This window comes from Pseudophryne corroboree, chromosome 2 (genome assembly GCF_028390025.1).
Source record: "Pseudophryne corroboree isolate aPseCor3 chromosome 2, aPseCor3.hap2, whole genome shotgun sequence".
In the NCBI taxonomy this organism is placed as follows: Eukaryota; Metazoa; Chordata; class Amphibia; order Anura; family Myobatrachidae; genus Pseudophryne; species Pseudophryne corroboree.
Genome location: NC_086445.1, coordinates 319,712,749 through 319,736,789, shown reverse-complemented (window position 1 = coordinate 319,736,789; position 24,041 = coordinate 319,712,749). Strand labels below are relative to the sequence as shown.

At 45.5% G+C, this 24,041-nt stretch overlaps 1 protein-coding gene across 16 annotated transcripts in view; it reads left to right on the top strand.

Moving 5' to 3' along the window:
- Nucleotides 1–24,041, top strand: part of MYCBP2 (MYC binding protein 2) — a 705,517-nt gene that overhangs the window by 602,865 nt on the left and 78,611 nt on the right. For 14 of the 16 annotated variants that reach the window (XM_063952980.1, XM_063952968.1, XM_063952974.1 and 11 more), the window contains one exon: nucleotides 21,775–23,424. In XM_063952980.1, coding sequence (XP_063809050.1) covers nucleotides 21,775–23,424 — 1,650 coding nt within the window. Of the gene's footprint in view, nucleotides 1–14,765; nucleotides 14,859–21,774; nucleotides 23,425–24,041 lie in introns of all 16 variants that reach the window. The other 2 variants (XM_063952970.1, XM_063952972.1) reach the window with 1 other exon arrangement.

The following is a 24,041-nucleotide window of genomic DNA, read 5'->3' as shown; positions in this document are numbered from 1 at the left end:
GATATTCCACTAAGAAATGTAGGTCACATGACTGTATAATCAAGTTAAGATTGGTGGTACTATAGCAACAAGTGCGTTCCATATACCGGAAGTAAAAGGAGCCGCGTGCGTTCCAACACCCGCGGCTCCGATATATGATGAATTTAAACCATTTCTAATAAACAAATGTAATCATGTTTTAATAATTATGCCTCTGAGTCTAACTAGATTGAAGAAAAAATGTTTACTTTTAAATGTTGGTACATATAAAGAGATGAATTGTTCATACACATGTTTTGAATGAAGTAATTAACTATAGTATAAATACACTGTCAGTTGTGAACCACAGTCACCTTTGAGAAAGCAGCAGAGAGCTGTGAAACGCGTCAGGTGTGAGCCCTCTGATCATCTTACTACAGCCTATCACCTCAGCTTGGACTACCGTGGACCCTACAGACTGCTCTATTGGAACCACATCCGCAATTAAGGACTGGACTTTGTTCATCCACACGCACACTGGTGAGGACTTTCCATAAATCTTGCATCTTTATTGGAACTGCTAATCCTCCAGCGTTGGGACATACTTTCCAGCCCAGGGACTATGCTATAGCCCCAGGATCCATTTGGTTTCAAGTATAGAAGGTCTCACGGCAAAATCTGCACAGGCTTATGCATTATCAAAATGATGATCAGAGGTTAATATAAGTAATATATATGTATTTTTAATGATTTAACTGACAGATTTTAAGTATAATAAATTTTATTAGTTGTTATGACAATTCATCTCTAAGCGCAGCCTTATTGTTGTTATATTTGGTTTGTATTTCTATATAGGTGTAACTGACCTATCCAGGCAGCTGCTGTACACACGTTTAATTGGAATTACACCCGCAGCGCCCTTTCCAACCTAGGTTGGCTTGTTCCATTTTTTTTGCAGTGTGGAATACCTCCCCTTTTCTGGGGAATGGCTCTTTGGGGTTGAGTTGGATACGTGGATTTCCAAAGTCACTGCTGGGAAATCCACGTTTCTCCCTCCTGGGGCCCCGCCGGCTAGGCGTTCCTACTCGGGGCCGTCTGCTCAGTCCTTTCTGTGTAACAGATTTTGATCTAGGGCCAGAGGTGCCTCCAATGCGAATAAAGGCACCAAAGTTAAGTCAAAAGACCTGCCACCACTGGTTCTCAGGAACAGAACACCAGTTCTGCTTTCACTAAGCCCTCAGCATGATGGTGCCCACCCACCCCGAGGAGATCTTGAGGTGGGAGCTCGACTGTGTCACTTCAGCAGCATCTGGGAAGGCTCTTGCCAGTATACCTGGGTAAGGGAACTCAATTCTCAGGTCTACAAGCTGGAGTTTGACGGTGCTCCTCTCCGACTATTTTTCAAATCAAGCTTGCCAGTTTTGGAGGATATGCAAGTTACGTTGCAACAGGCCATCCGAAAGTTGGTCCAGTCCCATGTCATTGTTCCAGTACCGATACCACAACGAGGCAGGTGTTATTACTCCAACCTGTTTGTGGTGCCAAGGCCGGATGGCTTGGTACGGCCCATTTTGAATCTAAAGTCCTTGAACCCCTACCTAAAGGTTTTCAAAATCAAAATGGAATCCCTGAGGGCAGTGATTGCCTGGAAGAACAGGAATACCTGGTTTCTTTGGATATCAAGTATGCCTACCTTCATATTCCAATTTGGCCACCTCATCAGGCTGATCTGAGGTTTGCCCTACTGGACGATCACTACCAGTTCCAGGCACTACCCTTTGGCATGTCCACGTTTCCGAGGGTAATCACGACGGTGATGACTCCGGGTCCAGGGGTCAATGTTGTCCCTTACCTGGACGATCTTCTGATAAAAGCAAGATCCACAGAGTTTTTATTGCTCCATATCAACCACACTATCCAGCTTCTGTCACGCCATGGGTGGATTCTCAAACTACAGAAGTCCCACCTGGAGCCGACTCCACGGCTCCTGTTCCTGGGGATGTTGCTGGATTCGGTGGCCCAGAAGGTGTTCCTCCCGGAGGACAAAGCGAGACAGCTTCAGGAGATTGTCCGAATGGTGCTCCGACCTACTCGAGTATCCATCCATCTTTGCATCAGATTGTTGGGGAAGATGGTCGCCTCATACGAGGCGATCCAATATGGGAGGTTCCATGCCAGAACATTTCAATTAGATCTCCTGTGCAAGTGGTCCGGATCACATCTACAGATGCACCGGATGATTCAGCTGTCACCTCAGACCAGGATTTCCCTCCTGTGGTGGCTGCAGTCCTCCAACCTACTGGAAGGCCGGAGTTTTGGGATTCAGGATTGGACCCCCTTCACGGCGGATGCGAGTCTGCGAGGAAGGGGTGCTGTCACCCAATGTGCACAGTTCCAGGGCAGGTGGTCAGCCCACGAAGCCCTCCTTCCGATCAACATTCAATTTGATCTACATTGCTCTGCTTCAGGCCACTACTCTGCTCACGGATCACGCGATTCAAGTTCAGTCGGACAACGCCACAGCAGTAGCGTACATTAGTCGGCAAGGAGGGACAAAAAGCAGAGCCTGCAAGCGAGAGGTGTCAAAGATACTCCTCTGGGTGGAAAGAAATGCAAGAGCAATGTCGGCAATTTTCATTCCGGGTGTAAACAACTGGGAAGCCGACTTCCTGAGTCGTCACAGTCTCCCCCGGGGGAGTGGGGTCTCCACCATCAGGTGTTCCAACAGATCATCCACCGGTGGGGCTGCCCGCAGATAAACATGATGGCTTCTCGTCTCAACTAGAAGCTTCACTGGTATTGCTCACGAACCAGGGACCCTCAGGCGAGGGCAGTGGATATACTGATGTTGCCTTGGCCTTACTCGCTGGTCTACCTGTTTCCTCCGATTTCGTTGCTCCCAATGGTGCTCAAGCGAATCAGAAATCGAGGAGTCCAGGCAATTCTGATTGCCCCGATTGGCCTCGGAGGGCGTGGTACGCGGATCTTCTGGACATGACCGTCGAAGACCCTTGGCCACTACCACTAAGAAGAGATCTTCAACAAGTACCGTTCATCTACCCGGACTTATGGCGACTTCGTTTGACGGCATGCAGGTTGAGCGGAACATCCTAGCTCACAAGGGCCTTTCCAAAAAGGTTATTGCTACCATGGTTCAGCCCAGAATACCTGTGATGTCAAAACACTATCATCATCTGGAGAAGATATGTCTCTTGGTGCGAGGAACGCACGTATCCACCTGCAGAGTTCCACTTAGTAGGTTTCTTACCTTTCCTGCAGGCTGGTGTGGCTAAGGGCTTGCGTCTGGGTTCCATTAAGGTCCAGATTTCAGGTTTCTCCATTTTCTTCCTGAGAAAATTGGCACTGTTGCCAGGCATTCTTGCAAGGGGTACTCCAGATACAAGCTCCTTTTGTGCAGCCTACGGCACCCTGGGATTTGAATGTGGTGTTGGAATTTCTACAGTCCTCCTGGTCTGAGCCTCCGATGACGGTAGAAGACCAGTACCTCACGTGGAAGACAGTGATGTTACTGGCCCTGGCTTCTGCTAGATGTGTCTTAGAATTGGGGGCCTTATAGTGTCAGAACACATACTTGGTCTTTTACGAGGACAGAACGGAGCTCAGGACTAGGCAACAGTTCCTGCTGCTGAATCAACCTATTGTGGTCCCGTCCCATTCTGACTCTTCTGCTCCTCCGGAGGCATTGGATGCTGTGCGAGCCTTGAAGATCTATGTCAAGCGAACGTCTCGGATCAGAAAGACGGATTCCTTGTTCGTGCTCTATGATGCGCAGAAAAAAGGTTGTCCTGCTTCAAAGCAGTCCATTGCTCGTTGGCTTAGGCTTACTATCCAACAGGCCTATGTGTCGGCAGCCTTACCTGTTCCTAAGTCTCTGAAGGCCCGCTCTACAAGATCAGGGGCTCTTCCTGGGCGGCTACCCGTCGAGTCTCTGCTTTGCAAGTGTGCCGAGCTGCTACCTGGTCGGGGAAGAACACTTTTGTAAAGTTCTACAAGTTTGATACCCTGGCCAAAAAGGATGCCCAGTTTGGGCAGGTGGTGCTGCAGAAATCTCTGCACATTCCCACCCGTTCTGGAAGCTTTAGGACGTCCTCATCTTACTAAATTTCCTTAATATCCCTTATGGATGCTAGAGAAAATAAGATTTTAGTAAATCCTTTTCTCATAGTCCATAAGGGACATTGGGCACCCGCCTCAGTGCGTTGACTTTTCTGCAAGTTCTCTGTTCTGTGGTTACCTGTTCAGCTGTTACTGTTATTGTTACCAGCCGTTACTGGTTGTTATATGTTCGTGGTGTGCTGGTATTAAATCTCACCACTTTGTTCTCATGTTCCTTCTCTCATACTGTATATGTCCTTTCTCCTTCGGGCAATATTTTACCTATAACTGCCTGTGGGAGGGGGCATAGAGGGGAGGAGCCAGCACACCCAGTGAAGAAATTGAAAGTGCACCAGCTCCTATGGACCCCGTCTATACCCCATCGTAGTAAGTTTCCCCAATATCCCTTATGGACTACGAGAAAAGGATTTACCGGTAGGTAATTAAAATCTTATTTTACTTGAGCCCCAATCATTATCTGGTAAGTATCTCACAGGAGCAGAGTCTTCTCCTCACATGTGCTTCTCCTTTTCTTACTTACACTATCTAATATTCAACTCCCCGTTGATGGCACCAAACCCCTGGTTTTCTGTATATACCTTGTACTTGTCCTGTATTGTCTTAAACTATGGGCCACATGTAATGACACCCGAGTTGGGTGGCCGTATGGGATGCCGGTTGAACGCAGGCTTTTTTTTTTTTTTAAAGGGCAATCACTTACAAGGCAAAACCATGTCCTGTAAGTGATTGCCTCTTTAAAAAAAAAAAACCCTCTAAACTCGTGCATCATTATATATGTCCCTTTAAGTGCTTTTCTTGTTTTGCTCATTTGTTTATGTACTCTGTAATGGGTGCTGCGAATCCCGTGTTTCTATAAAAATAATAGTTCAGAGTATCATCAGACTGTGCTGTTCCTTACCATGGACAACAGAGTACATGACAAGGCAGGTAAAGCAAACCTGTGGTCTAATTGGGTGCCCAATTTACTATACACCCCTCATACATAGCCATGTTATACCCAGGATTGCTCCCCTCTTCCTGCGCTGACTCCTGTGTTCTCGGCATACCATTGAGATGCACTGGCAACTCTGTTAGTGGCAACTTGAACCTGATTTGTTAAATACTGATGCTGATAAAGTAAAAGGAGAGACAAATACTGAAATACAGTATAAGAAAAACACACTGCTCAGTATTTAGTAGATACAACCAAATAACACCAAATCCTAATGCTTATAAAAGGTTTCTCTGACGTCCTAGTGGATGCTGGGTACTCCGTAATGACCATGGGGAATAGACGGGCTCCGCAGGAGACTGGGCACTCTTTAAAGAAAGATTAGGTACTACATCTGGTGTGCACTGGCTCCTCCCTCTATGCCCCTCCTCCAGACCTCAGTTAGAATCTGTGCCCGGCCAGAGCTGGATGCACTTAGTGGGCTCTCCTGAGTTCACTATAAAGAAAGTATTTGTTAGGTTTTTTATTTTCAGTGAGATCTGCTGGCAACAGACTCACTGCTACGTGGGACTTAGGGGAGAGAAGCAAACCTACCTGCTTGCAGCTAGCTTGTGCTTCTAAGGCTACTGGACACCATTAGCTCCAGAGGGATCGAACACAGGGCCCGACCTCGATCGTCCGTTCCCGGAGCCGCGCCGCCGTCCCTCTTGCAGAGCCAGAAGACGGAAGATACCGGAGAAAAACGGCGGCTGAAGACTCCGGTCTTCAATAAGGTAGCGCACAGCACTGCAGCTGTGCGCCATTGCTCCCACAGCACACCACACGCTCCGGTCACTGGTGGGTGCAGGACGCTGGGGGGGGCGCCCTGGGCTACAATTAGTATACCTTACATGGCAAACTGCACATAATACAGTTATAAACTGTATATGTGCCTAATCCCCCGCCATAATTTTCATTAAAAAAGCGGGAGAAGCCCGCCGCTGAAGGGGCGGGGCTATCTTCCTCAGCACAGCCAGCGCCATTTTCTGTTCACAGCTCCGCTGGAAGGACGCTCCCCAGGCTCTCCCCTGCAGTATACACTACAGAAAGGGTAAAAAAGAGAGGGGGGGGCACATAAATTTAGGCGCATATTGTGACATAAGCAGCTATTGGCGGAAAATTCACTTTGTATATAGTGTATATCCCTCTGTTATATAGCGCTCTGGTGTGTGCTGGCATACTCTCTCTCTGTCTCCCCAAAGGACTTTGTGGGGTCCTGTCCTCAGTCAGAGCATTCCCTGTGTGTGTGTGCGGTGTGTCGGTACGGCTGTGTTGACATGTTTGATGAGGACGCTTACGTGGAGGCGGAGCAGTCGCGATAAGTGTGATGTCACCCCCTGCGGGGCCGACACCTGAGTGGATGGATATGTGGAAGGTATTAACCGACAGTGTCAACTCCTTGCATAAAAGGTTCGATGATGCAGCTTTGGGACAGCCGGCATCTCAGCCGCGCCTGCCCAGGCATCTCAGAGGCCATCAGGGGCTCAAAAACGCCCGCTACCTCAGATGGCAGACACAGTTGTCGACACGGAGTCTGATTCCAGTGTCGACGAGGATGAGACAAATGTACAATCCACAAGGGCCATCCGATGTATGATTACGGCAATGAAAAATGTGTTGCACATTTCTGACATTAACCCGGTTACCACAAAAAAGGGTATTATGTTTGGGGAGAAAAAGCAGCCAGTGACTTTTCCCCCATCTGATGAGTTAAATGAATTGTGTGAAGAAGCGTGGGGTTCCCCAGATAAGAAACTAGTGATTTCTAAGCGGTTACTAATGGCGTACCCTTTCCCGCCAACGGATAGGTTACGCTGGGAGACATCCCCTAAGGTGGACAAGGCACTCACACGCTTATCAAAAAGGTGGCACTGCCTTCTCAGGATACGGCCGCCTTAAAGGAGCCTGCAGATAGAAAGCAGGAGGCTATCCTGAAGTCTGTGTATACACACTCAGGTACTATACTAAGACCTGCTATTGCTTCAGCATGGATGTGTAGTGCTGCAGCCGCATGGTCTGATTCCCTGTCTGATAACATTGATTCCCTTGACAGGGACACTATTTTGCTAACCATAGAGCATATTAAAGACGTAGTCTTATATATGAGGGATGCACAGAGGGACATTTGCCGGCTGGCATCTAGAATTAATGCAATGTCCATTTCTGCCAGGAGAGTATTATGGACTCGGCAGTGGACAGGTGATGCTGATTCTAAAAGGCACATGGAAGTTTTGCCTTATAAGGGTGAGGAATTGTTTGGGGACGGTCTCTCGGACCTAGTATCCACAGCAACAGCTGGGAAGTCGACTTTTTTACCTCAGGTTCCCTCACAGCCTAAGAAAGCACCGTGTTATCAAGTACAGTCCTTTCGGCCTCAGAAAGGCAAGCGGGTTAGATGCGCGTCCTTTCTGCCCAGAGGCAGGGGTAGAGGGAAAAAGCTGCACCAGACAGCCAGTTCCCAGGAACAAAAATCCTCCCCTGCTTCCACTAAGTCCACCGCATGACGCTGGGGCTCCACAGGTGGAGCCGGGTGCGGTGGGGGCCCATCTCCGTAACTTCAGCGACCAGTGGGTTCGCTCACAGGTGGATCTCTGGGTTCTACAAGTGGTATCTCAGGGACACAAGCTGGAGTACGAGACGTCTCCCCCTCGCCGTTACCTCAAATCAGCCTTGCCAGCTACTCCCCAGGACAGGGAGGTAGTACTGGCGGCAATTCACAAGCTGTACCTCCAGCAGGTGATAATCAAAGTTCCCCTCCTTCAACAGGGACGGGGTTACTATTCCACAATGTTTGTGGTACCGAAACCAGACGGTTCGGTGAGACCCATTCTAAATTTGAAATCCTTGAACACTTATATAAGGAAGTTCAAGTTCAAAATGGAATCGCTCAGGGCGGTTATTGCAAGCCTGGAAGAGGGGGATTATATGGTATCACTGGACATCAAGGATGCTTACCTACATGTCCCCATTTACCCACCTCACCAGGAGTACCTCAGGTTTGTGGTACAGGACTGCCATTACCAATTCCAGACGTTGCCGTTTGGTCTGTCCACGGCACCGAGGGTATTTACCAAGGTAATGGCCGAAATGATGATACTCCTTTGAAAGAAGGGAGTTATAATTATTCCATACTTGGACGATCTCCTTATAAAGGCGAGGTCCATGGAGCAGTTGTTGGTCGGAGTAGCACTATCTCAGGAAGTGCTACAACAGCACGGCTGGATTCTGAATATCCCAAAGTCGCAGCTGGTTCCTACGACGCGTCTGCTGTTCTTGGGTATGATTCTGGACACAGAACAGAAGAAGGTGTTTCTCCCGGAGGAGAAGGCCAAGGAGTTGTCATCTCTGGTCAGAGACCTCCTGAAACCAAAACAGGTGTCGGTGCATCACTGCACGCGAGTCCTGGGAAAGATGGTAGCTTCTTACGAAGCGATTCCCTTCGGCAGGTTCCATGCAAGGATCTTTCAGTGGGATCTGTTAGACAAGTGGTCCGGATCGCATCTTCAGATGCATCGGCTGATCACCCTGTCCCAGAGGGCCAGGGTGTCTCTGCTGTGGTGACTGCAGAGTGCTCATCTTCTCGAGGGCCGCAGATTCGGCATACAGGACTTGGATCCTGGTGACCACGGATGCAAGCCTCCGAGGTTGGGGGGGCAGTCACTCAGGTAAGAAACTTCCAAGGACAATGGTCGAGTCAGGAGGCTTCCGTACACACAAATATTCTGGAACTAAGGGCCATTTACAATGCCCTAAGTCAAGCAAAACCCCTGCTTCAAAACCAGCCGGTGCTGATTCAGTCAGACAACATCACGGCGGTCGCCCATGTAAACCGACAGGGCGGCACAAGAAGCAGGATGGCGATGGCAGAAGCCACAAGGATTCTCCGATGGGCGGAAAATCACGTGATAGCACTGTCAGCAGTGTTCATTCCGGGAGTGGACAACTGGGAAGCAGACCTCCTCAGCAGGCACGACCTCCACCCGGGAGAGTGGGGACTTCATCCAGAAGTCTTCCAGCTGATTGTAAATCGTTGGGAAAGGCCACAGGTGGACATGATGGCGTCCCGCCTCAACAAAAAGCTAAAAAGATATTGCGCCAGGTCAAGGGACCCTCAGGCGATAGCTGTGGACGCTCTAGTGACACCGTGGGTGTACCAGTCGGTTTATGTGTTCCCTCCTCTTCCTCTCATACCAAAGGTACTGAGGATAATAAGAAAGAGAGGAGTAAGAACTATACTCATCGTTCCGGATTGGCCAAGAAGAACTGGGTACCCGGAACTACAAGAAATGATCTCAGAGGACCCTTGGCCTCTGCCGCTCCAACAGGACCTGCTACAGCAGGGGCCCTGTCTGTTCCAAGACTTACCGCGGCTGCGTTTGACGGCATGGCGGTTGAACGCCGGATCCTGATGGAACTTCCTACAGTCAGGAGTGACTATGGGCCTAAAATTGGGATCCATTAAAGTCCAGATTTCGGCCCTGTCGATTTTCTTTCAAAAAGAACTGGCTTCACTGCCTGAAGTTCATACGTTTGTTAAGGGAGTGCTGCATATTCAGCCCCCTTTTGTGCCTCCAGTGGCACCTTGGGATCTCAACGTTGTGTTGGTTTTCCTAAAATCACATTGGTTTGAGCCACTTCAGACCGTGGAGTTGAAATATCTCACGTGGAAAGTGGTCATGCTTTTGGCCTTGGCTTCGGCTAGGCATTTATCGGAATTGGCGGCTTTGTCATGTAAAAGCCCCTATCTGATCTTCCATATGGACAGGGCAGAATTGAGGACTCGTCCCCAATTTCTCCCTAAGGTGGTATCAGCGTTTCATTTGAACCAACCTATTGTGGTGCCTTCGGCTACTTGGGACTTGGAGGATTCCAAGTTGCTGGACGTAGTCCGGGCCCTGAAAATCTATGTTTCCAGGACGGCTAGAGTCAGAAAAACTGACTCGCTGTTTATCCTGCATGCACCCAACAAGTTGGGTGCTCATGCTTCTAAGCAGACTATTGCTCGCTGGATCTGTAGCACGATTCAACTTGCACATTCTGCGGCTGGACTGCCGCATCCTAAATCAGTAAAAGCCACGAGGAAGGTGGGCTGCTCTTGGGCGGCTGCCCGAGGGGTCTCGGCTTTACAACTTTGCCGAGCTTTGCCGAGCTGCTACCTGGTCGGGATCAAACACGATCAAAAACGATTTTTCTGCAGCTATTGAATATCTATCTTTGTGAAGAGCCAATGCCCTGTATAGTGGACTGCTGTAATAATTCTCAAGCACTGATCCAACTCCCATGTTTTGTGGTACAGGTTGAGTATCCCATATCCAAATATTCCGAAATACGGAATATTCCGAAATACGGACTTTTTTGAGTGAGAGTGAGATAGTGAAACCTTTGTTTTTTGATGGCTCAATGTACACAAACTTTGTTTAATACACAAAGTTATTAAAAATATTGTATTAAATGACCTTCAGGCTGTGTGTATAAGGTGTATATGAAACATAAATGAACTGTGTGAATGTAGACACACTTTGTTTAATGCACAAAGTTATAAAATATATTGGCTAAAATTATCTTCAGGCTGTGTGTATAAGGTGTATATATAACATAAATGCATTCTGTGCTTAGATTTAGGTCCCATCACCATGATATCTCATTATGGTATGCAATTATTCCAAAATACGGAAAAATCCCATATCCAAAATACCTCTGGTCCCAAGCATTTTGGATAAGGGATACTCAACCTGTATTGCATTTAGTGTTTATTTTTTCAGCAAGACTTTGTTTTCCTACTTTCACTCTCAAGCATCATTTTACAGCGCTGCATTTGTATATCAGAACACATACTAAGAGAGAATACTATCCCAGGTGTCAGAAGTATATATACAGAGATAAATCTTCTATATGTAATCCACACATCTTCCTTTCTCTCATGTTCCCCACTGTATCCATATCTCTCCCTTTTGCTCATTCTCCCTCCCTTCCTTTTAGTTCACTCTCACTGCCTCCCTTTTCAGGTACTCTCCCTTCCTTTCTTTTTGCTCACTCTCCAAACCTACCTTTATTCTCTGCCCCTCCCCCCCTCATTATATCCCCCCCCCCCCCCCCCCCTCTCTCTCTCTTTCCCTCTCTAGACCAGGGGTGGGGAACCTGCGGCCCTCCAGCTGTTGTTGAACTACAGATCCCAGAATGCCCTGCAACAGTTTTAGTATTGCCAAATAGCAAAACCGTCGCAGGGCATGAATGAGCCACAAGCCAACACAGAAGTCATCAGTTATCTTATTGTCCTTTAAGATGGTAATTATATTATCCTAATCTGTAATTGAAAGACCGGAAAACAGTCTTGTTTTGGGCCAGAATGAACAGTTTGCAAAACATGTGGAAAAGGAAAACATTATCTGGGAAAACAAATTGTGTGTTTTGTATACAGAGAAAATGTAATGGTTTGTATACAGAGAAAATGTAACCGAAGTCAAATCGAACTTTCAAAAAATACATGCAGCAATTTAATCAGTCGTTTTTTTGTTGTTGTTTTTTTTTTTTGGGGGGGGGGGGGGGGTTCAGATCAAACTGGCTCAATTTTTGTTGGCCCAATATTTTTGTATATGTGATCAGATTGTGATTAAATCAGTAAGGTCTAGTATCCCGTCTCTTGCAAGTATTATTATAAAGATGTGTCCTCATACATCTTTGCTAAACTCATGCCAAACAGCCCCTCTTGGCGCACCAAGTCGCTTGAGTATATATTAGCATCTAGCTTTTTTTTTTTGGCCAAAAATGCAACTTAGTCGCAACAAAATGCGACTATGATGCGCGAGGAGACTGTGCTGATTTATTTGATATGTGACACTTGTATATCTGTGGGTGACTGAGACTCTGAATCTGTACACGAAGCGTTACAATGTAGCAGCTGCAGCTTTTCTCCAAAGCCGGTTCAGTTCTGCTCCATATACAGACTCGGTCGCACACAATATACAAGTGTCATATATCAAATTAATCAGCACAGTCTCCTTGTGAGTCATAGTAACGCTGTGATTGCCCTGCGACTAAGACTCCTTTTCGACAAAAAAAGATTCCGGACATTAGCAGAGTTGCACGGGTCCTGGCAGCTCACTCATGCCAGGCATTTCGTGCTGCATGGTGTACTAAGGCTAGATGTATGAGGGCATATCTGTATATACAGTATGCCACCACTGACAGGCCATACCAAATGAGCAGTGAACCATTCAGACCTGTCATGTTTGTCCAGTTTGTGTGTTGCTCTTTTAAGGCCCATATAGATGGGCCGATGCAGGAGAGATGTGTGCTGAGCAAACCGCTCAGCACACATCTCTCCCGCCGCTCAGCACAGCGTGATCTGTGCTGGGGGAGACGGGGAGGCCGCTCATTTCACCCAGCGGGTGAAATGAGCGACCCGCTAGATTGGCCTGCATGGCAGGCCAATCTATCACCAGCAATAGCGATGCACGGGGCTGCGCGTCACTGTCGCTGTAGGGGGTACACACAGAGCGATCAGGCTTAAAATCTAAGCAATCTAGTCAGATTGCTTAGATTTTAAGCAGCGATCGCTCAGTGAGTACCCCCCTTTAGGCACTTGCCAGATCAGATCTATACCACATGTACATAGTTTCTGATAAAAAGCATTATCATTGTTTTCTGAGTTTCTTGTCACAGAAGCTATATTTATGATATATACATATATAGCTACAGATGTGTCGTCCTAGATCTATCCTCAATATGCCGCCATGCGGCACGAAGGAGCCAAACCGTGCTGAGCAGTGTAGTGTAGCGACCTTTTCTTTAAATGTGCGCCTTACACCTTTGAGCTGTGACTTTACCTGCACAGGAATTCGTTTTAAATATGTACAAAGTCGTATGCGTGAGGAAAAGTTTCAGCCACTGCATCACAGCGATAAAATTAATCAGTGCAGTCTCGTGAAGCAGTTTTGTTGTACTAAGATGTTCATTTGAGCTAAAAAGACGCATGGCACAGTCCGGGTCGCGAGGGAACTGGCACACGAGAAGGCCTGTTTAGCGCGACATAAGCAACAGTATACATTTGTAGCTAGAAATTAACAAGTAGAGGGACAGTGGAACATAAGCCTAAATGTATTAAGCGTTAAAAAGTGGAGACAGATAATGGGGGATATGTACTAAGCCTTGAAAGTGATAAGTTTGACAGACATAAAGTACCAGCCAATCAGCTTCCTAACTGCCATGTAACAGGCTGGGTTTGAAAAATGACAGGAGCTGGTTGGCTGGTCATTTATCACTCTTTATCCGTCTCCACTTCATCACTTTTTAAGGCTTAATATATTTGGACGATGATGTCTTGACAGAATTTTCAGTAATTTCCTGCTACATTGTGAAGCAAAAGACACTTCCGGAGATTGCTTCACTAGTTCAGTAAATCTGCTGTGCATAGACTATGATGTGGCAAGCATAGTTTGCTGCTCTTGATATATTTTGCCTTGCAAGACCATTTTCCTGTAATGAACATCTCTGGTTGAAAAGTCACTTCTACACACACGAGTATGTCATTTCCATTAAGGTGATGCCATGTAGCTCTGCTGTGCAGACATAAAAATGTTATGCAATTTTACAATAGTGTTGCAATGTTTCTGCACCAGTTTAACTACATTCCTGATACGGGAAGTTGTCCGTGGGAGAATTCTGACAGCATAATGCCAACACGGTTGTAATATTAAATAAAGCATTTAAACAGTTTTGTTATTATAACTTTAAGCAACTTGCTTTACGATCATGTTTAAAGTAATAATGCCAACACAGATAAAATGCTCTAACTAGCATTACAAAGGTTTAGCGCTATGCCGTCTGCATTTTCCGGTCAGTATATTGACTGTCAAAGAACATATATATTCCCACAAAAACATTAATACGTTACTACTGACACTTCACATTTTAAGGAGCAAGGTCAATTTAAAATCAGTCTGTGGCTTTTTTCTTGCCTCCATACCCTTCCTCACAGTGGCGTTGCCCCATTCACATACAGCTCCCTATCATCCCTTACTTGACAGGACACTACATCCCACAAGATCAGTGCTCTTTGTGATTGACTGTTGCACGTTGCTACTGTAATTCCCCCACACCCCATTCAGGTGCAGGAAAATTAAGTTTGGTTACCTTAATAGATGATGATGTGTGAAGCCAACATCGTGGTAATGTCTGCACATCATGCTGAATTTCATTCTCCCTTAATATTTGATAGGCATTGAGTTGGTTTATCACCGTCCATTTCAAAAGGGAAGACTTCCCAACTGGGGAGTTGGTGTCCTAGGTACTGAGTATATTGTATTTAAGCACACTTTAAAATCTGAAGTGTATGAATATAAGAATGTAAGTATATAACATAGGAATGTGGATAAAATGTATTATTAATGTTGATACAGTATGTACATTGAGTTTTACTTCAGTGACTGAGTAGTTTAAACTGGTTTCTTTCTGTTTGTGGTTTTGCAGAAACCATTGAGTCAGAATAGAGTTATGACTTGGAAAAGCCTCTCCCTGCACCACGGCATAACATTTTCATGTTTGTGTGCCAACAGCTCTAAATGACTATTACTTTGCCATCAAGATATAGGAAATACCACAAATGCTGTTTTCTGTTTTTATTTATTTCTTTTACATGTTTTGTATAATGTCTTGTTTGCTATAATCTTTGCTGCTTCTGTACAACTGTTTTCCATTATAGACCCCACACCATGCAGTGTCTCTCGTGAGCCTATTAACAAAAGTAATGCTCATCCCGCATCTACTTTCTCACCTCTTTCTGTCAAACCAAAGGGTGGGTATGCATGCTTCTCATCCCACTTGTTTACTTGACTTATTTTACATTAATTAAAATATGTATTAGGTATTCTGCTGAACAATAAATAGTATTTTTAAACTCCTGTTTTGCATTCATCCATAATACATACAATAGTAAAACAACCAACCAGAATTCACCTGTGAACATTCTTTTCCTCTCTTATATCTCACTGTAAAAACATTTTTTGTCAACACCCACTTTAAGGGATGGCCATCGGAGTGGCAACCATTGATGGTGATATTGTAATTGAGCATCGATGGCAGCCTACTATGCAATGGATGACTGTCGATGGTTTCACATGCCATGGCTATTCCTTTTCTTTGACTGGCCTGTGGCTATCAGAACCTGTGGGGGCAGGGCTGTACTTTGTGTCCCAGCACCTTGGGCAGGAGGGTGTGTGTGGGGGTATGGGGGTTATGCTGTGCTATTGATGGTAGGAAATCATCTGCTTCTCCCCCATCGATGGCAAAAGTATTCTACATTGGCCATGAACCATCAATGATTGAGAATCATCGCTGGTCGATGGACAGCCCTACCCGCTTTGTTTCCTGTCCTGTGAACTGAAGCAACTATCTTCTGCTGTGGGTTTAGTTAACACATACATATTCATCCTTTACACATGTGAAGTCCTTATTTGATTGTATTATGCAGTGGTTTTTTTTAACTGGACGCAATGGGTAGAATTCAAATGTTTGAAAAGTCAGTTGGGTGTCTGTTTTTTCCTGTTTATTAGATAGGAAAAAACAGACACCCAGCTGACTTTTCAAACAATTGAATATCCCCCAGTGTGTTGTAAAATGCTCTCACACAGCCACTATAAGAGATGCAGAAGATGCTATACAATCTCCCAAGCAAGCTTAGAGTCCTAGATTTGTTTCCACAGGATGCTTTCTGGACAAAGCAGTTCTGTTCCAATGATTTTATTTGCGAATCCTAGAAGTTTTCAAAAGCTCTACTTTTTACTACAGTATCTAACTGTATTGCTACATGTTCTGCAAATTTATTTTAGTATTTAATACTCAGCCTACCTTTTTTGTTTAGTTTGTTTTTTAAACTGAAACCCTAAAGGTCATTTCTGTGATTCAGTCCCTTCCTAACTCTTCTGTATAATTATATATTATAATATATTTTATGTATTATAGCTTCTGCTGGATTATCTATATATTTTTCCCGACCATCAAGCTACTGTATCTTTACTGGGGGATTCACAAGCTGCTCATGTCAGCAGATGATACGTAGTGCATATGGTTCGCTTGGTCAACACCGACAATTTTCAAATTGTGTGAAACTATTAGATACATTCTGCTAGAGAATGTGTCCGATACTGGCACACTGTGTTGTGCCTAAGTACACTCCAGTCAGAATGTAAACCTAAAAGGAAATAGACTCTTAATGGTGTCCACTGTTCACTATCCTTGGGAGATATAAACTGTCATTTTGAAATTAAAACAGAAGTTGGGGTAAGCATCAGTGTAGCATTTTGGACTCTTAACCTGCAACTAGGCTTGTAGAGATTCAATTAACCGGACACCACAAATTTACCCTACTGTATATTTTTCCTATACCCAAACCCAGAAGCGTAATTAGGTTTTTGGAGCCCAGGGCAAGATTAGAAATGGTGCTTCTAACCCCCCTCAAAAAAAATTAAAAAAAGAGAAAAGAAAAGCCTTATTTACAAAGAAATTGGTTGTGTATGCGCGCCACAAAAAAATGGGCATGGTCACTGAAAATGGGGCATGACGACATGACACGCCACCTGTTTCACGTCCCACTGGGAACATTCTTTTCAATTCAACATGCACCTTACCTGTATGATGGTTTTTCACAATATGGAACCTCTGAAGAACTGTATCCTCTGATGCAGACTGCATCTTCAGTCGGTAATGACTATTCATGTAGGAGATCCCATCATCCAGAAGATGCCTGTTTGTGTAGGAATATTAACAAGGTCAGCATCATGCAACAGCGGTTCAACAAGACTCGCATCCTGTCCCCTGTGTCTCTCAGCCACACCATCATCTCCCTCTCGTGTCATTTCTCAGTCACACCATCACCATCCCCTACATCATCTCTCAGCCACACCATCACCTCCTCCTGCGATGTCGCTCAGCACACCATCACCTCCTCCTGCGACGTCATTCAGCACACCATCACCTCTCCCTGTGTCTTCATTCAGCACACCATCACCTCCCCCTGCATCGTCATTCAGCACATGCCATCCCACTCTGTGTCTCTGTGTTTACCCCATGTGCTGTGAGCCCATGCGGCTGCTGTCAGAGAGACTGCACCGCACCTGAGCGCCCTGTGCTGGCATTCTGACCGAGAGGGCCAGATGTTTTAAAATACATTGCCGCCTATGCTAATCGCATATGTACTAACATGCGATTAACAACGCAATGTAGACGAGCCCCCCTGCGATGTTGAATGGAGATATTCACACTGCTGGTGGGGGGAGGGGGCATGGAGACACACTGGTGGGGGGGATGCGGGTTATAGAGACACACACTGGAGGGGGAGGGGGGCATGGATTCACACACTGCTGGTGGGGGCATGGAGTCACTCGCTGGTGGAGGGAGGGGAACATGGAGACACACACACACCTGATGTGGGGAGAGGGACATGGACACACACACACTGCTTATGGGTGGGAGGGGGGCATGGAGACACACTGGTGGGGGGAGAGGGACATGGAGACACGCACTCACACTGCTGATGGGGGGTAGGGGGGCATGGAGGCACACACTGGTGTGGGGAGGGGGACATGGAGACACACACATACATTGCTGATGGTGGGAGCGGGCATGGAGACGCACTGGTAGGGGGGGATGGGGGTCATAGAGACACACTGGAGGGGGAGGGGGCATGGATTCACACACTGCTGGTGGGGGCATGGAGACACTGGTGGAGGGATGGAGACACACACACACTGCTGATGGGGAGTAGGGGGGCATGGAGACACACTGGTGTGGGGAGAGGGACATGAAGACAAACACTGCTGATGGAGGGGGGCATGGAGACGCACACTGGTGAGGGGAGAGGGACATGGAGACACATGCAGTCACACAGACAGAGGTGCCCTCACCTTGATAACTTGTAGCCTCCAGCAGCTGCCCCATCCTCTTCCATGCTGCCAACCAGGACCCAGGAGAAGAGCTGGAGATGCCGCTGTTGCCCCGCCCCCTTCTCGGGTCAGATGAGAATGTGTTGGGCTCCACCAATCTTGGCTTAGCACATGCTCCTCTGACCCCCACTGTCGGCAAGTTACTCTCTGCTGCTGCTCATTATCACAGAGCAGGCACCCGGCATCAGCAGTACATTGACGGAGGCAGGCGGGGCGAACAGGTACGATGCCCTGGCTAGAGGCGCGCAGTTGGAGCTAATTATGTCACTTGTGATTCTGTGAGGAGACCTGCAAAACGTGAACTGTTGGTAGCTCTCAAAGACCAGGGTTGGCTACCCCTGCTCTAGGAACTGTGCTGCCGTTGGGAAATAATGCATGGTCATGTGATCTAACGTGTCCAATCATGTCACTAAGTTTTATATATATTTTATAAATTGGCATAGTATAACAGAAAACTCTGTAACATGATTGGACACATTAGATCACATGACCATGCATTATTTGCTAATGTCCCAGAGTAACCGCTCACTTGAACTACTTCCAACTGTCACATGACCAGTGCAGTATAATGTAATATATATTATTCATGTGCACAGTCTGGAACCTGATCCCTTGAGGATGGGTTGGGGCCCACCGTGCTAGTTCGACCCAGTGTGTATTTACAGTGCCTTGCTAAAGTATTCACCCCCCCCCCCCCCCCCTTTGCATTTTTCATGTTTTGTTGCCTCACATCCTGGAATTAAAATGGATTGTTTGAAGGTTTGCATCATTTCATTCACAGAACATGCCTACAACTTTGAAGATGTGGTTTGTTTGTTTTTTTTATTGTGAAGCAAACAACAAGTAGGACAAAATAACAAAACTTCAGCGTGTATAACTATTCATCCCCCTAAAGTCAGTACTTTCTAGTATCACCTTTTGCAGCGATTACAGCTGCAAGTCGCTTTGGACAAGTCTCTGAGCTTGCCACATCTTGCCACTGGGATTTTTGCCCATTCCTCAAGGCAAAACTGCTCCAGCTCCTTCATGTTGGATGGTTTCCGCTTGTGAACAGCAGTCTTCAAGTCTGACCACAGATTCTCAATTGAATTGAGATCTGGGCTTTGACTAGGCCATTCCAACACATTTAAATGTTTCCCCTTAAACCACTCGAGTGTTGCTTTAGCAGTATAGTTTGGGTCATTGTCCTGCTGGAAGGGGAACCTCCGTCCCAGTCTCAAATCACAGGCAGACTGAAACAGGTTTTGTTCAAGAATATCCCTGTATTTAGCACCATCCATCTTTCCCTCGACTCTAAACAGTTTCCCAGTCCCTGCTGCTGAAAAACATCCTCACAGTTTGATGCTGCAACCACCAATTTTCACTGTGGAGATGCTGTTCTTGAAGTGATGGGATGTGTTGAGTTTACACCAGACATAGCGTTTTCCTTAGTGGCCGAAAAGTAAAATTTTTGTCTCATCTGACCAGAGCACTTTCCTCTATACGTTTGGGGAGTCGTCCACGTGCTTTTTGGCAAACTCAAACGTATTTTCTTATTTTTAACACTAAGTAATGGCTTTTTTCTGGCCACTCTTCCATAAAGCCCAGCTCTATGGAGTGTACGGCTTATTGTGGTCACATGCGCAGATACACCAGTCTCTGCTGTGGAACTCGGCAGCTCCTTCAGGGTTACCTTTGGTCTCTGTGCTGCCTCTCTGATGAATGCCCTCCTTGCCCGGTCTGTGAGTTTTGGTGGTCGGCCTTCTCTTGGCAGGTTTGTTGTGGTACCATGTTCTTTCCATTTGAAGATGATGGATTTGATGGTGCTCTGGGGGATCATCAAAGATTTAGATATTTTTTTATATCCCAACCCTGACTTGTACTTCTCAACAACTTTGTCTCTGACTTGTTTGGAGAGCTGCTTGGTCTTCATGGTGTGATGCCTCTTGCTTAGTGGTGTTACAACCTCTGGGGATTTTCAGAAAAGGTGTTTTTATACTAACAGATCATGTGACACTTAGATTGCATACAGGTGGACTTCATTTCACTAATTATGTGACTTCTGAAGGTAATTGGTTGCACCAGAACTTTTGAGGGGCTTCATAGCAAAGGTGGTGAATACATACGCACATTCCAATTTTCAAATGTATTTTTTATATAAATTTTTCTCATTTCACTTCACTAACTTAGAGTATTTTGTGCACATCCATCACATAAAATTCAGATTAAAAAAAATTAAATTACAGGTTGTAATATAACAAAATAGGTAAAAAGCCAAGGGTGGTGAATACTTTAGCAAGGCACTGTATGTATGTATGTATATATATATATGTATATATATATATATATATGTATTTATATATATATATATATATATATATAATGTAAGAATGTTTCCACTTACATCCTGCCTCCCTGCACGTTTAAATCGCCCTTCTAGGGTTGATTTGGGCGCCTGTGAGAAGTACTTCAGAGCGATTTGATTTAAAAAAGACCGGACTAATACAGGATGACTGCTTGTGCACATGGATTATGCAATGCTTTTCAGCCTGCTGAATGTTTCTATTTTCTAAAGATGAACACACATTTACAGCTGGTATCAAATACAGATAAAGGGTGCAAATCTGCACATGAACAATCTTGCTATAATATACTGCAATCTAGAGTTGTGCAAGGAATCTGTCCACAAATGTAAATTTTGCACTGCCTTCCTTCTCAGTGGGGTTTTCTTATGTGAAACCTGCACATTCTAGATAGATTTACTACTTACTTGGGTCCAAACTGAATTTCAGTCAGCAACAGACTGTGGGGGAGATGTAGGAAAGTGAGATGTACAGTATTAACATCTTGTTTCCCAGAGTTGGGGACTGAAAGCGAGATATCCCTACTATCGCAAGATTTCCCATGCAGCCGCAGCAGCCATTACAGTGGCTGTGAATGGGGCAACAACACCTGTAGCTGTCAAAATTGATAGCTGCAGGTGTGGGAATGGTCAGTGCCACTGTTCATACATTGCCCCGCATATCGGCGCACTATCTTAAAGATAGCAGCGCCAATAATGACAGGTCATTGAACACACACCGCCACAATCATATATGGGGGAGAAGTGGTATTAGCACATAATGTGTACTGATACCACTTCTCCCCCATACCAACTCTTAAAACATCTACCACTGAATTTCCTATTGTCATTGCTGCCAGCTGTTGTGAAGTTGTATACACTGTGGGTCTAATTCATGTTTGTAGCGTGCAGATATTAGCAAGTGTTTTTGTACGTATGAGCTCGCAAATGATGGCAGATACACGACCTGAAAACAGCTGTGACATGCTGCGTTTTTCCAACCACTCCCCGTTAACATCCTCCAAATGGTCATTTCCTGTCAATCACTTATCCTTGAAATCCTCATTGTGAGCAAGATCACAGCTTGATGCATGCACGTTGTGAATGCAGCGCACGCGCAGTCTGATGATGATCGATCCGTTGCGTTAACATTGGCCATAGCGTACAAACATGAATTAGGGCCAGTGTGTTTGGGGCAGTTTGGTTAACACCATCTCCACATTTGTGATAATTTTTATACACATAGAGTAATACTTTACTCTAGTAATACAGAACAATTTGGTTGGTTATAATAGCAGTGCATGTTTACATACTTGCGTAAAATGAACGTTCTAAATGAACATGTTTTATTTAGAGTTAAGTATAAATTATATTAGGGTGGATGTGTCTAATCTTGTATTGAGGAACATGGTATAAATAAATTACATGATTCATTTTACTCTGTTCTGCAGATGAAAGGGGTCATCTGACTGTTGCTGCCAAGCCAGTTGCTACGGTGAACAAATCAGACTTACCTTCAAAACACAGAGTTGAGAGCAAATCTCCAAAACCAGATGGACGAGTAAGTCGATTTAATGCTGATCAGAAGAAGCCTGGAAATAGTGAGGGGCTCTCAGCAAGCGAATCTCTTCTGCTGAAATGTGATGCTGCAAAGCTGAGATCAGACTCTCACAGCCGATCGCTGTCACCGAACCACAACACTCTCCAGATTCTGAAATCTGATGGAAAAGCATCTGGTCTCCGATCTGAATCTCCAGGACCTGGTTCACGTTCCACATCGCCAAAGCCAAAGACTGTGCCTGCAGGGAAGCTTAATATGTCTAGTGCAGGTGCAACACGCTCCGCATCTCCACAAGAGAAAAACCTACCTCAAAAAACTGTTGTTCCCACAAAGACGAAACTTGAGCCACCACGGGAAAGGTCCAAGTCAGATTCCTATACTTTAGATCCTGATACACTGCGCAAAAAGAAAGTACCTTTCACAGAACCATTAAGAGGACGGTCCACTTCACCCAAACCAAAAACACCACAGAAAGATGGCAAAGCAACAGGTGGCAGTGAAAACAGAGCTCCATCTCCTCATGTTGTTCAGGAGAATCTGCACAGTGAGGTTGTAGAGGTTTGTTCCTCTAGTACTTTAAAAACAAATAGCATTATAGACAGCACTTGTGAGGACAATACAGATGTGAAAAGTGTTGATGATGGCTCATCCAAAGTCCATTTTAGCATTGGAAAAGCACCCCTAAAAGAAGAGCAAGACACGCGGGCATCTCCCAAAGTAAGCCGCAAGAGCCCTGGTAGGCACGTTCGACCCAAAAAAGAGAAAGCAAATCTTCTTTTCAAAGAAGCATCAAGATCTGCTGAACCAGCAAAGGAAGCAATGTCTCCATCTGTAGCAGAGTGTGCCAGAGCTGTGTTTGCAGCTTTTCTGTGGCATGAAGGTATAGTTCATGATGCCATGGCTTGCTCATCTTTTCTGAAATTCAATCCAGAACTTTCCAAAGAACATGCACCCATTAGAAGCAGCCTCAACAGCCAGCAACCTACTGAAGAAAAAGAAGCTAAGTTAAAGAATAGGCACTCAATAGAAATATCATCTGCTCTCAACATGTTTCATATTTCACCTCATGGGCCAGATATATCAAAAATGGTCAGTATTAATAAGAACAAAGTCTTGTCAATGCTCACTGAGAGGACTCTCCATGAGAAGTGTGAGGATGGCAAGCAGGAGACTTCACAATATGAGGTTTCCAATCACCATCCTGTTAAGTCGAGATCCCCTCTTCCTTTAACGCTTCAGCACCTTGTCGCTTTTTGGGAGGATATCTCTTTGGCAACCATAAAAGCAGCTTCCCAGAACATGATCTTCCCCAGCCCTGGTTCTTGTGCAGTCTTAAAGAAAAAAGAAGGTGAGAAGGACAGCAAGAAATCAAAGAAGGAGAAAAAGAAGAAGGACAAGGCAGAGGCCAGGCCACGTGGTAATCTGTTTGGTGAAATGGCCCAGCTGTCAGTTGGAGGACCGGAGAAAGACACAATTTGTGAGCTGTGCGGAGAGTCTCACCCATATCCAGTGACGTATCACATGCGTCAGGCACATCCAGGTATGTTTAGTAATGCCTCTACACAGGCAGATCTTATTCCTGACTGGGCTCCTACTGTGTATGCTGCAGAACATATTCTTTTTGGGTGGTCGCCCCTTTCTCCTCCCACCTCTGTGCAGAGCTTGGTGCTTTTGAAACCCCGTAATATGTCAGTTATAGGATTACTTAATGGGAGGAAGTGCTGAAATTTACAGACTTCGGACGGTATCCTATTAACCGCAGTAAATTACTGCGGCTAAAGGTCTCGCCGGGGGCTGTCCTATTAGCCCTCATCAACCGGCGCGAGCCACTGCTTATCCGGGATTTTGTTACACCTGCCTCAGTTACTCGATACCAACCCCCCAGAAATAGACTCATTTTCAAGTGAAAACAGGGCTGTTTGTAATGAAAAAACACAGGTTTCACTGAACCTGTGTGTTTTCAGGAGAATTTTTTTATTGCGGGCTATCTAACTGGATAGTGTGTGTTTAAAAAAGAAAAAAAAAATCCGTGAAACAGCGCTCAATGTTTTACCACCACCCTTCATATTGTGCATCGTTTTCAGTTTGTTACAGTAACATTAATGTGCTTTTAAATGCCTGAATTGAAAACACACTGGTATTATGAGTCTCTTTTAT